The sequence below is a fragment of the Notothenia coriiceps genome, unplaced genomic scaffold (genome assembly GCF_000735185.1).
Source record: "Notothenia coriiceps isolate Sejong01 unplaced genomic scaffold, NC01 NC01_scaffold00010592, whole genome shotgun sequence".
Taxonomy (NCBI): domain Eukaryota; kingdom Metazoa; phylum Chordata; class Actinopteri; order Perciformes; family Nototheniidae; genus Notothenia; species Notothenia coriiceps.
The window spans coordinates 311,106-324,804 of record NW_011343293.1 but is presented as its reverse complement, the minus strand read 5'-3'; the positions used below and the strand labels follow the sequence as shown (position 1 = coordinate 324,804).

Here is a 13,699-nt window from a genome sequence, read left to right as displayed (position 1 = left end):
ATACTCATAGCCCTCAGAGGATGAATTCTAAACACTTTGGGTCTGCAGGGCTGGGCATCTCGCATCAGGTCAATCTCATTGTATTCTGCCCCCCCCAGATCACGGGAGTAGCGAGGAAAACAATCTTGCCAGGTCCATGTCCGTCGCCACCGGCCTCAACAACATGGTGAAGAGGCCTCGTGTGCGCACCATCTTCCCCCACACCGCCGGCAACAACAAAACACTGCTCAGCTTCGACGAGGGGGACGTCATCGCCCTGCTCATCCCCGACGAGAGGGACGGCTGGATGTACGGAGAGCTGGAGAAGAGCGGGAAGTGAGTCAAACCACACGTGTTGCATTTGTCTAAAAACAGATATATGGTACTAAAGACTGATTACACAAATATGAAAAGGGCAGGGGCACATGCTGTGCAAAGGGACATGATTACATATGTGATACACTGCATGTAGGTGTACCATTTACATGCACCTGTTCTTCTACTAAAGAAAGAAGTCTACTAACACTCCACTAGCACAAGTTTGTTCTCTTATTGATAAGTTGATATAATTCTTCTCAAAAAAATCATATCCATTTTTTTCAACCGTTTGTTTCACTGTGAAGTGCTTATTACTTGCTTACAAATGTGTCATTTAGCATGGAAAAGCATTAACAAAAACTAGTCGGTAATTGACCAAAATGACCAATTAGTAAACTAAGAGGGGCAATGTTGACAAGAAATGGTTCCTTCTTAAGTGTGAATTCACCATATTCACATAACCTCTCATGTCCTTTATCCTCTATCATTTTGAATATGCTAGTCATGTTCCTCATACCGGTCAGCTGATTGACGTGAGCTGGACTCCTCGGTCCTGACTCGCCGATGGTCTCCGATCTGATTCATATGCTCTCCATGCGCACATACTCACGCTCGAGGCTCACGACCAGAGCTGGAACACTCACTGATAAGGAAATCAAAGTAAAGTATGGCCGGAGGGGGGGATGTAGGAGAGCGAGGCGAGGAAGAGGGAGGTTCAGAGATGCACCTGCTCTCCGCCGCAGACAGGCACCCACCGAGCCCCCCCCCCACCCCCACCCCGACGCAGGGCTCTGATGTCTGACTTCTTAAACAGGGATTTGATCTGTGATCTCAGCAGTGGGTTTCTGAATTCAAATCATTCATCAGGTTTGATCTTTTATCACTAGCAAGGGAGGATTACCTGGCAAATGATATTTAAAAACTGATCAAGGGCAGAAAGGAAGAAGTCTGAGTTGCTTTAAGAAGCCGAGCTGTCCCACAGCTAACTTTGTTCTTGCTGCTTCACCGCCTGAAGGCTTAAAAAGTTGATATCATCTTGTTTATCAGATCGTAGCGTCTGAAGAGGGGGGGGGGGCTGCTCGTGCTGCTGGAGGTTTGCCCTTGATGCGTCCGGGTTTCTCCATTTATCTTATAGCAGCTTTGAGAGTGTTTCCCAGCAACTCGCCTGGCAACACCTACATCGATTAAGACACCCACACACACTGTGGATGGATGAGGGAGCCCAGTGAGCGGAGAGATCACCAGTAATAAAATAACACACCCCAGCACTGTTTATACAGTATGCACATCATCCCTCTTTGTTATATGATAGGTTACATAGTACTGTTAATAAGTACTGTTACTATTTTAATATCATCATCAAAGTAATGCAACATATTAGACCTTTTTTCTTTTGATTATATTTGTTTGACTAATGTTTTAAACTGGGCTATAAAAGGTGAAAAGTCCTTACAATATGAACTAACAGCTGTAAGATGTTTTATAACCCCTTTTCTCATGAAGAAATGAGGGGCAAGATGAAAATAAGGGAGGGCAATGGGAGGCCAAAACCAAATGATGAGATATTATCTCCTGCGTACTAGATCAACTTTCTTCAGCCTAAAGTAAATGAATGAAAGTCTTGCTCTTCTTTGACAGGGGAAGCTCGCTCCACAAACACACACTCTCGCTTCAGCAGCAAAGATTTATTACCTGTCATCAGGCGGCTCTGCCTCTTAATGTTTCTCACCCTCACGAGCACTCGGTCCAACAGCCGTAACTCTACATAACAATAAGTGCTTGTGTGTGTCTGAAAAACGATGGCAGATTCAGTGTGAACAATGGACGGATACATTTGTCTCAGTGTAGATTAATTTTAATTATTATTTCGAATGTGTGTTTAAAAAATACACAACAACCTATCTTGGAACATTTAGTTTTGCGTGTGATTGAAGCAGGTTTCTCTTCTACCCTGCATATTTCATCATGCTCACTTTCCCTACATGCATCTGATCCCGTTGTCTTATCGTTGTTTGTCAGAGTTTAGCATTCCTGTCCAGGAAACTCAGTAGGTGAACACCCTGATATGGGTCGGTTGTCCTTGAGCAAGGTTTTTATAAATGCCACAGTTACAGTGAACCAGTGGAAAACACTAAATAAATAAAAGCTGTTAATTTAAGTGAGATTGGGTGAGGTGTATTTACCAGAAGGAGTTTTTTATCGAAGAAACACAAAGAGAAAACGCCCACCCTCAAGACAAGATGTGCAAATATTAACATTTATCCACGCAGAGCGAGAGTGACCCGCTACTCACTGATAACGAACAATCTTGTACCAAAACAGCACAATGTCACACAGTCCTTGGTATGAGCTCGGGATAGAGAAAGATTGTTGTGACTCATTCATTCTCTCAGGTAAATTCCTTTAAACATGTTTTCAAGCAGAAAAAAACGATTTTTTCATCAAGGTGTGAAATTGTTGGAGCATTTTCATTTAATTAAATATTCGGACTATCTTCACTATATGTTTTTTAACTCCTCATAATGAAGTTATTTGGATGTTGGCAAAAACGGACAACTTTCTGCTAAGTCTCTCATAAACAAACACTAATCGTGTGTCAGCACAGCAGCCTTCAGATAAGACCTTCACTCAAGACCTTTATTTATTCACGGCATCGATTTCCTTTGCTTCTTATAAAAGACGAAATATCAACAGTCCCAAGCCAACAGGGGAGATTTGCGGTTAGAAATCCATCAAAAAAGGATAAAGGCATTTGAAATGGTTACCTTTCACGATCTGTTTACAAATCGGAGGCTTCTTTTCAAAAGGATGTTTTTTCTGTGATGAATTGTTGCTTTTTGCTGCCATAGTTACCATAGGCCTACATCCACGCAGTAAAAACAACAAAAGAGAGACTACAATTAGCTCTAAAGAACCTAAGCAATACACAATGTGGGGAAAAAGATCATATTATGTCACTGCATCGTCTGGTTAGCGGTTGCTAATCATCTGGAGAGGCGTTCAGGTTCCTGTGCAGCCTGCAGGAGGATGGAGCTCTGATGTCATCATGCCTCTCTCTTTGTGTCTTGCAGGAGGGGCTGGTTCCCTTCATCTTACTGCCGTGCACTCTCCGAGCCTCTCGTGAATAACAACAGGTAAGGAGACCCCATGTTCCAGCTCACACACACACACACACACACACACACACACACACACACACACACACACACACACACACACACACACACACACACACACACACACACACACACACACACACACACACACACACACACACACTCTCAAACCCGCAGGTGTCATGTTGCAGGCGGCTGTATTGTTGGCAGTGTTTCCTCTGGTTACTCCTGTTAGTGATAACCTTTCTAATCCTACGGGGGACTCTTCCGCTCCTCGACCTTTGACTCTAAAGTCACATTTAGCTTTATGAAACCTTTCTGTTTAAAATCATTACAGGAAAACTTCATTTATAATAACCATTTGTATATCGATGACTTACTTTACAATGAGTTCTTAAAGAAAACAATGTTTTTCTGTCATGCCTCTGCGCCGAATGAAGATTAGAAGAGCGAAAAAAAGTCATTAAATGGGGAAGCGTTAGAAAAACTGAAAAAGTATAAAATCCTCAGTTTAGAAACACCCGGTCAACTCTTAAAGTATTATCTAAGTCTCATTTATCCATTTGTATGCTCCATTCTTCCCAAAGATATGCTTAAAACCTCACTATTTAACACTAATGGCACAAACAGTGAGGTTTAAGCAAAAAAGTTTAGAAAGAAATGAGCATACAACTGGACAAATGAGACTTATATTGTACTGCATGAGTTGTGTGTGAGTTTGGAAATAAGTATTTTTGTTATTAAGCTGGAATTCATCCAAACTTTCTCAATATTTAGATTCATCCTTCATGGTGGAGGAAAAATTTTGTTTTTTTTAGAACTTATGCATGACCATGAAATCTATGTACTTCTAATTAATCTAAAATTGGACACAAGCTCAGCAGAATCTCGGGAAACAGGATGTTTTGTGCTGATGAATACATTTTGCTGCTGACGACAGAGAGAAGGTTCATGGAGACGACTCCATCCTTTTTCTTCAAAGAGACTAATCCCTATTGGATACATTTATTAGATCTTAATGTGCTGCACCTCCCACAGAGAGGCTGCCAGCACACTGCTACAGAAAGTTTAGACTGTGACCAGAGCTGTGGGACAAACAACACATAAACATCCTGTCCTTTTCTCCCTAATAAGGACCCCCTACTGTTGGTTAAGTCTGTATTCAATACCCTCCGTTTAACATCATGCGTATAAGCCTAAAATCAACTTATTCTGAAACTAGAAAAAGGAGGACGCATACATGCCAGGAGACTCATGCATATTATTAAATTGAATAGTCTTATTCTACCCTTTTTTAATCTTATTCTTTATTAGGGTCCCCATTAGCACTAGCATGAGCATTGGCTATTCTTCTTAGGTTCCTCACACACACAAAACATACGTAAACATATATAAAACTAAACTAAACAGCTCATAATTTCATGCAATTTTCAATGCTGTATGAAGTGAAAACTAAAATGGTCACCCAATGTTAGCCATCATCAGGCCAAACAAAAAAATACAAATAATTGTGCATAATAATAATAATAATAATAATAATACATACCCACAGGCACAGTTACATTTTACTCTATAATACTGAGACAATTGTTGTATCTATTCCCTTTCTTCTTCCTCTCCTTCCACTCTTTCTTTCATCCCTTCTTCTCCTTCATATAACGGTGGTCTCTTATGGTCCTCCTCCAGTGTGTCTGCTGCCCCGTTCCGCAGCAGAAGCGTGGTCAACCTCCACCATCAGGACTCGGAGACGGACGATGCGACCATGGTGCTCCCCCCGGCGGACTACAGCGACACCGCGCAGCAAAACGCCGTCAAGAACAACATCAGCCCCCTCGCCACAAACAACAACAACCACCAGCACTCCCCCACGCCCTCCGCAGCCTCCTCCACCTCCTCGTCCGATCACACGGTCAGTACGCGTTGCATTTATCTCACATTTCATTAGGTCTAATACAGTTAATCAAAAACAATGATTTATCCCAGGGGAAATGTGGTTTTGTGACACTTGTTCCAATTTAGAATGAAATAACATATAAGACAAATCAAATGAAATAAAAGGAATATTAATGTTCATATCAACATAATCTGCAGAATGTGCAAACCACATTTAAATATTGAATAAAGATAAGAAGTTAAGAGCCAACATATTGTCCCAAAGTTGGGTTAGTTAGGTTGGGCTCTACCTTTTTATTAAAATGATTATTCTTAGATATTTAATAAGCCCAAAAAACTGACCTACTGTCAGCCAGACCGCTCTGTAATGTCCTGATGGAGAACTGCTCCACCTGATACCTGTTGTACGCTCAGGTGTGTGTGTGTGTGTGTGTGTGTGTGTGTGTGTGTGTGTGTGTGTGTGTGTGTGTGTGTGTGTGTGTGTGTGTGTGTGTGTGTGTGTGTGTGTGTGTGTGTACGTGTACGTACTGTGTTAGATAAGCTTTTTATCTCTGCTTGGAAACCTGACCACACTCTGACACACAATAAAACATATTTCATTAGGACTCAGGGGCAGTTCTGACTTCTGTGGTTTAGATATGTCATGAACAAGTGGTTATTCTGGGTACTATTAGTCTCTGCTTGTACAAACTAATCACACATTTATTATTAATAAATATCATATTTGAAAAGCTAACTAAAGTAGGGATTTTCCTAGCTCAATATGAGGCAAAGATGGCGCCTTATTATGGAGAATAGCTCCTGTATTGTATATAAAGAAAGCCGTTTGTTTACCTTTATTATATGTGAGGTTTATATTGCTAGAAACTTTAAAAAGTGACTTAACTTAACGGCGTACTTGTATGACCTTAAATCAGGTTGTTTCAAAACGTTAAAGTGTCTGTAGGTGTAAAACAAACATGCTTGTCTGTGTGTTGGCCTAGTGAAGGCAAGCTGCTGTATCCGGGTGATAACATGCCAGCCTCTCTCCCAGGGCATTGTGGGTCCTTTCCAGCCCCCCCATGAATCTGAACAGGACATGTAGTTCGAGCAACAAGAAGGATGTATTTGAACTCTACTTAGATTGCCAGAAAGACCAACTGTAGAATAAGAAAGACAGAGAAACAAAGAAAACAAAAAGAATGTTAGAAATGTGGTGTAAAAGATACTCCAGGCTTTAATCAAGGAAATATATATATATTTTAATTGCTATCCAAGATTCACCCTTACATGGTTGTAAGAGATGAACAATGAGCCTGAGTAGAGCACGTTTGTTTCCTTTGTCACAATAATCCTGGTGTGCTGATAAGAAGCCATCACGAGGCAGGGTGATTGGGACAGAGGGGAGAGTTGTACTCTCTCATATTGATGAAGCTCTCTTTATCTCAGTATCAGATGGTTTTGAATATGTCACACAATGGTAAGACAGAATGTTCCCTTACGATATTATATAATCTTATTATATCAGCCACCTCTCATTCCAACTTGGCTATATTCATAACTCTACAAATGTTCTCTCATTTGCAAAATATGCAAAGCGTCAAACAAAGTTGTGGTTTTCCTTCTGTGAAAGCTTTTGTAGTTCCTCCCTGCTGCCTACATGTAAATATGTTGTGGCTCATCAGGGTCCTGTGTGTGTGTGTGTGTGTGTGTGTGTGTGTGTGTGTGTGTGTGTGTGTGTGTGTGTGTGTGTGTGTGTGTGTGTGTGTGTGTGTCTACCTCTGCACCCTTGTCTCTCCATCTTCAATGCAATCTTGTAACTAATATTTTTTTTCCAGGGTGAATTGCGCTCGCTTCCAATGAAGTTCATCCGCCCTTCATTCTTAGGAACTTCACACAACTATGCTTCATGTCAAACACAGATCTAAGAATAGATGAAGGTCTCCACTGCTACAGTTAGACCGTGATACTGACTTATGTTCAGCTCAGTGTGTGAGTGAGTGGCTGTGTGTGCACGTGTTTGTGCACGTGTGTCGGGTTAGTTAAGGACTGGCTATAACATTCATGATCATTATTAGAGTTTCAGTGCTTTTCGGTGATAAGCTGTATCAATAAGGGCCGACATAAGCGTTAATGTGATGTAGTGCATGTGCTTCTGCACTGAAACTGGCAGAAAGTCAGTCTATTTTTCCTATCATACTGCAGGTTTGTTTTCTATTTGTTAGTTTGGTAATAATTCTGTGCGTGCTATAAATAGAGCTGAACTTTAAGCCACAATCTGATTCTCCCAGTGCTGTTATCAAACGTGTACATGACAAGAAACTAATTGTTGTATGTTGCAGCAAAGCCTTTTATTCAATATTGCAGGTTGGTCCAAAGAAGGAAAGGTGAGAGGAGAGAGGGAGGTGATGGGAGGAGAGGGTGAGGAGACAGGAGGGCTGTGGGAGGTGGGGTTACCCTGGAATGCACTGTCACCAGGAGAAAAATGCAGCCTCACTGGTTCGGTGCTTTCCGTTGAAGAATAGATAACGACTCGCAGGAATTGATATATTTAGAGGATGGGAACAAACACAGAGACGTGAGGGATTGAGATCTGAAGAGGATGTTGGAGGGGCAGAGACAGCGATCATCTCCATGCAGAGGAACGGAAAAGTCTTACAGAGTGAAGATATTCTTAGTTCTCTCGCTGAACTCAGATGCTGTCTGAGCAGGTGTAAATTAGAGACGCATAGACTCAGATCGTTGTGTTCCCTAGGTGAACTTAAGAATAAGGTTCACTGTGCTGTACTTTTTAAACTAAAATGGCCTCCATTTATGTTGATGTCTGTTAGCTGAATGACTATAGAAAACAGGGGTTACACAGCAGGAAGGGAACATTTATTGTACCAGATTGTCAGTTTGGGAGATATGCAGAACATTTTTGATTGTGACCAGGTTATAGAAAAGACTGTCTGTGCAGGACAAACAAAAAAAGAAATCAATCGCATCAAAATGCAGTCAGGGTCAACAAACATGGACAATATTGTAGCTATGTGATTTGTAATCCAAACATCTGTAAGAGGAGGACAGATGTGAAACTATGTCCTTTAGTATAACCATAGAGGGAACAACAGTGGTGGCAGAGAGAGAGACTGACAGACATCACTCTTCCGATCCACTTCTGCCCTCTTGTGGTTTCTGTGCAGTACTGCAGGTTGATGACCGGGTGACAGGAAGACCAACAACATACAGCTCACCAAACAGGAGCTGTGTCTGAAATCTCCATCATTTAGGAATTCACTACTATCTATATTGTATACACCGTTATACTTTGTGAATCATTTTTAGATTTCTGACTTTTTATTTTTTTATTTTGTGACATCATTCAGATTTGTTTATTCCATTATGGGATTGTTCTGACAGAAAACTTAAATTCAGTTAAGAAAGTATATAAGGATTAATGTAGTGCACATCCTGTGTTTACATTCCTGATCAGCTTCCCATGAAGATACTGGAAGACATTTTCTTTTCTGGCTGCAGGTCAAAAGTAAAACTCATTTGTTTGTATACGTTTCCTTAATAGTTATTCATTTAGGCTGTGGTAGATTGTCTCCTCCTTTTCCCCAGGACCCATTTACTTTTCTTCTTTCACTGTATCTAGGGTGTACTAGGACCCAAAAAGTCTGTATATAGGATGAGCTCAATAATTACCTAATTTAAAAGTTTCTACCATCTTGAACAACAATCCTCGACACCAGTGGTTCTTAACTGGTGGGTCGCAGATGTGTAACTGAAGAAAAAACAAAGTTGAAAAAAATATATATATATCTTTTTTTTGTGGAAAAAAGTCAAACTTTTATTTTGAAGGCCCGATTTTCTAACGCTGTGCGTGCAGTAGGCGTTGGACTGGAAGTACCTGAGGCCATAAACGGTTTTTAAAACTTCTGTCACGTAATGATCATCTTCTCAATAAAACATCTTTGCTGATGTTTTTTCGTGTCTTCTGGCCAATCAGAATCAAGATTGTACGTAGTTATGCGTAGTTTATATGTTAGTATTTCTAAAAATCTCCTGGGGGAGAATCCCCCCAGACCCCCTGCTGGGGTTGGGTTTTCAGCATGTGTGCCTTTTTATGTTATACAGTTCAGCTTTGATTCCATCATCTCATTGAACCTTATTTAAAAGCATACTTTAGTTCTGTGAAGGGTTATATGCACTGTACTTCACTTTCATTAATCTTGTATGCTGAAAAGCGTATATATTACAGCAAGATTTTTTGTTGAATAGATTTGAGTTGTTCAAATTTCGGGTCGCGATTTATTGACAAAGGAAAAAGTGGGTCCCGAGGCCTGACCAGTTGAGAACCACTGCTCTACACAACGCATCTCTGTGGCATCAACTTTGGTTCATCATGAGTAAACTAAATGTGGTTGATTGTGGAACAGACTTGAATTTCCAGAAGATCCAGATTCCAAACACTGCCTCGTGATATGACACTGCATGTTGCCTTTCCCACACTTATCCATTCATCCAGTACGTCCTTCAGCAAACCAGAATGTGTGTGTTGGGTTATAATGAACTCAAACAAGGGGGAAAGTGGATTAGTATTCCTGGATAGTATTCCTAGTGCTAAAGTGTCACTTGTTATACATGTTTTATACAGTGGAAAAAGTAATAATGAGACTGTTTCTTTTACAGGCATCGCAGGCTAATGGCACCTCGAGACCTGGTCAGCCTGCTTATCTCGCGTGAGTCACAAATTAAAACATGAACGCCATAATCTGCCTCCCTCTCACTCAGACATGCACTCATCACTCATCTCATGCTGCGTTTCCACAGGGGAGGGAACCCATTCGCCACAGTCCGGCTACGTCCAACCGTCACCAACGACCGCTCCGCGCCGTCCATCTGACCGGGCCTCATTTCCACTCACCCTCCATCCTCACAACATCCTGTCCAACTTCCTGTGTCCTCCACCCAGTCCATACAGTTCCGCCCTGCCTCCACTGTCCAGAGGCTTCTCCTCAGTCTGAACTGAGACAGAACTTGGCCAGCACTGAGAAAAAAAAAGAAAATGCCATTTGAATCTGTGATCCCCTCACTGCTGCAAAACTCTCACATGGAAGAATTTTGGGACTGTTTTAATTCAACAGAACGAATGCTCATATATTTAAGATATATATTTTCTATGTCTATTTTTGTCCCTCTGTTTGTGGTGGTGATGTTTAAAAGACCACATTCTTACCTGCACTTGAGAAATGGATGAATACAAATGCTCAAAGAAAATACTGCAATGTATTTATGCTGTTGATGTGGCTTTTTCATCGTCAAAATGACTGTTAGAAAAATATTTTCTGTTGCCATAGGACAGTAGAAGAATGTACTGTAGGACCTCTGCATTTCACCGTCAGGTCCTCATGGAAATGTTGCATCCTAGAAGAGAACTTTTTAAAGAGATGCATCAAAAAAAAGGCACACTAGTAGTCTTTGTATATACATTTGTTGTTAACAGATGCTATAAATGTTGTCCTTTGCCATCTAACTTAACTTTTTTTGTGGAGCTAGAAAATGTGGAGACAGGACTTTTGCCTTAATGACACAAACATAACTACTGTAAAAATATAATTGACCTGTTGTAATCCTAACATTGTGGACAATCACTTCTTCTTTACATTGACAGTGCAGGCATTCCTGCTTTCATCATTACACACATCATTTAAAGAACAGTGTGTACACTTGTTTGGCCCACACTACAACCTTAATAGAATTTGCTGTATGAAAAATAAAGATGTATTTCTTCAACTTGCTGTTAAGTGTGTTATCATGACCAAGGTGTATAATTGTTATTGTTCATCTCTTGTTTATATGAAAGGTAAAAGCATATTTGACTGTCTGTCAAAGGGGCCATATTGTGCTAATTTTCAGCTTCATATTTATATTTTTTGTCTCCATGCTTTAATGTTCAAAAAGCTCTTTATTTTTTCCATATTGCCTGTGCTGCAGCACCTCTTTTCACCCTCTGTCTGAAACCAGAGCCAGGTGCTGATTGTTTAGCTGGCTGGCTCTGTTTATGTGTCAACCGCTTACAGATGTCCCGCCCCTTAGCCAATCGTGTACAATGTGTTGGAGCGATAGCCAATAGAAGCGTGAGTTTTGCAGGATGTCACTATGTTACGGAAGTAAACAAAGGTATAATTGAGGTTTCAGGCAGAAACTCCCTCTAGAAGGAACTTTGGGATTTTACCCTTTGCAGACCATTTACATGCACAAAAAACAATATTCCACACTACAGTAAAGGGAAAACCCAACAAAGCACAATAAGGCCCCTTTTATGTTCATTCAAGGTTAAGAAAGAAAAAATCAAATCAAGCAAGAAGACAAAATGTCGCATTCATTTTTAATTACAGTAACTCAAATATAAAAAGTAAGAACCTCAATCATAAGAGCGTGTGTAGTGTGTATTCTAAAGCAAGAAGATTTTTTAAACCACTCCCACCACCTAGTTCCATCTCTTCTTCTACTGCCATGGACAGCTATATAACATCTCGCTGTGATGGAAGACAGACACGGATACACTTCAGATACAGGGACGAAGACATTCTCCATAGATTGTCTGGTTAGGAGGGGGGGGGCGCAGGGTGACTTGTCACAGAGTACTAAAATCGAAATCCAGAGATTATACACATTATTGAGAGATGTCTTGAGCTTTTCTCCCAGCATGCATCCTTGAAGTGAACCTCTGGATATTAAAGGAGAAGTCTGCGCTTTGACAAAAGAGTCTTCTTAAAGTAGGCAGAAGTCCGAAGTCAAACAGTGATTGAGGTTGTAAAGTCGAGGGCGTTTCAGATTGTATGTACCTGAGGTCTGCATTGGCCCTGGAAAAGCAAAACCCAGCAGAATAATCATCAAACAAACCTTCCGTGCAAATATGGCCCCAAGAAATGACATCAACAAAAAGAGACAAAATGTCTGAGACAAGTCCATTGTTTCAGCCGGGACAGTTCACGTTCCAAGGATCTTTACACATATGCTTTTTTTCTCAAAAACCCATGTTATTCCCCTAAGCCAAAAACAAACATCTCAAAAAAAGGTTTACATTTCTGGAAAAAGATGATACATCGGTGATCTACATGGATGCTTTGTTGAGTACAATGTAACTAAGCACACAAATATGTGTGCAGTGTGCCAGCGAATACAAAAGGAAAAATAAAACTCATGTTTCTCAGTTAATTCTGGCTTGAAAAACATTAAGGAATCTGCTCAGGTCCTTGGACAACTGAGCCAAATCTACAGGAGAAATCACGACTGATGGAATCTCTGATGATCACTCGGCATGTAGTGAAGGCACTGACAACAGCTGGACACTAACATCTGCTAGAACACATCCTCAACTAGATGAACATAGATTTGTACAAGTGCCTGTAATAAAACATCATGGTAATATCATCTTGATCATTTCATTGTACATAACATAATGGCAACAGCAAATGTGCAATATTAAGAAAGAGAAAGTAAAGACACGGAAATGCTGGATTGTGTGTGTGTGCGTGTGTGTGCGTGTGTGTGTGTGAGAGCAGGGGCAGGTGCAAGGGCCGTGGTTTGGTTCCTCTAACCAAAGGTGGCGCCACAGTTGGGACACCTTCTCTGGCGCAGTGCAAAGCAGAAGAGGAGACCCAGGGGGAAGAAGAAGATGGCACACAGGATCCCCAGGCAGGTGAAGTCATCCTCTAGGACCCCCACTCTGCAACGCAAACACACAGGAGGTGTTGGTAAGGAGCGAAGGTCAAAAAGAAGCACAGATGCAGGATTTAAAATGAGAAATAAATATTCTTGGGTTTGATAACGGAGAAGCTGAAGGCACCTGGATCTCAATTTCTATATGAAGTGACCGGTAAAGTATCTCAATAGAAAGCCAGAAAATAAATTACAAATAGAAACAAACGCAAATACACAGAAACAACCGAAACTATATAAAAAAACATCCACGAAGAGATATAAAACAACCAAAAAAGAAACAAACAAAAAGTAGAAAAGGACAGTAAAGGAAAAAAACAACAAAAAAAACACAGAGAATACAACAACCATTAAAGAGACATAAAACCACAAAATGAAACACAATATATACCATTTTTTTTTATCTAACAACCAAATAAAAAAAGAAATTAAAAAAAGCTTTAGACTTGTTGTTTTTTGTCATTTTGTGTCTCTCTTAGTCTAGGGCCGTTTCTCAATCTCGAGGAAACTGGCTTCCAAGCCAATATTTCAAGGATACTACGTCATCGAGTGCCGCCGAAGGACTGTTTGAATCTCAAGCATACTTGGAATTCCACCGAGGCCGCGTCCTTGGTTTTGGGGGTAATTTCGAGGCTGCACATGGGTAGACTTCGCGTCCTTCAAATCCCACAATGCTTTGCGCACGGACCAATTTCCCCCAA

General features: G+C 40.8%; 2 protein-coding genes across 3 annotated transcripts in view; one reads left to right on the top strand and one right to left on the bottom strand.

Annotated features, from left to right (window-relative positions):
• Positions 1–11,066, top strand: part of baiap2l1b (BAR/IMD domain containing adaptor protein 2 like 1b) — a 30,975-nt gene extending 19,909 nt beyond the window's left edge. Inside the window, exons 10-14 of the mRNA XM_010771835.1 lie at positions 99–315; positions 3,369–3,431; positions 5,100–5,322; positions 9,963–10,012; positions 10,104–11,066. Coding sequence (XP_010770137.1) covers positions 99–315; positions 3,369–3,431; positions 5,100–5,322; positions 9,963–10,012; positions 10,104–10,176 — 626 coding nt within the window. The 3' untranslated portion in view covers positions 10,177–11,066. The remainder of the gene's footprint in view (positions 1–98; positions 316–3,368; positions 3,432–5,099; positions 5,323–9,962; positions 10,013–10,103) is intronic.
• bri3 (brain protein I3) overlaps positions 7,004–13,699 on the bottom strand; it is a 14,987-nt gene continuing 8,291 nt past the window's right edge. The window contains exons 3-4 of one of the 2 annotated variants that reach the window (XR_798404.1): positions 12,822–13,005; positions 7,004–7,060 (exon numbers count right to left, since the gene is read on the bottom strand). Coding sequence is in view for 1 of the 2 variants with exons in the window: in XM_010771836.1 (XP_010770138.1) it covers positions 12,873–13,005 (133 nt within the window). In the remaining variant the exon portion in view is untranslated. Of the gene's footprint in view, positions 7,061–11,644; positions 13,006–13,699 lie in introns of those variants that run through there. The other variant, XM_010771836.1, reaches the window with a different exon arrangement.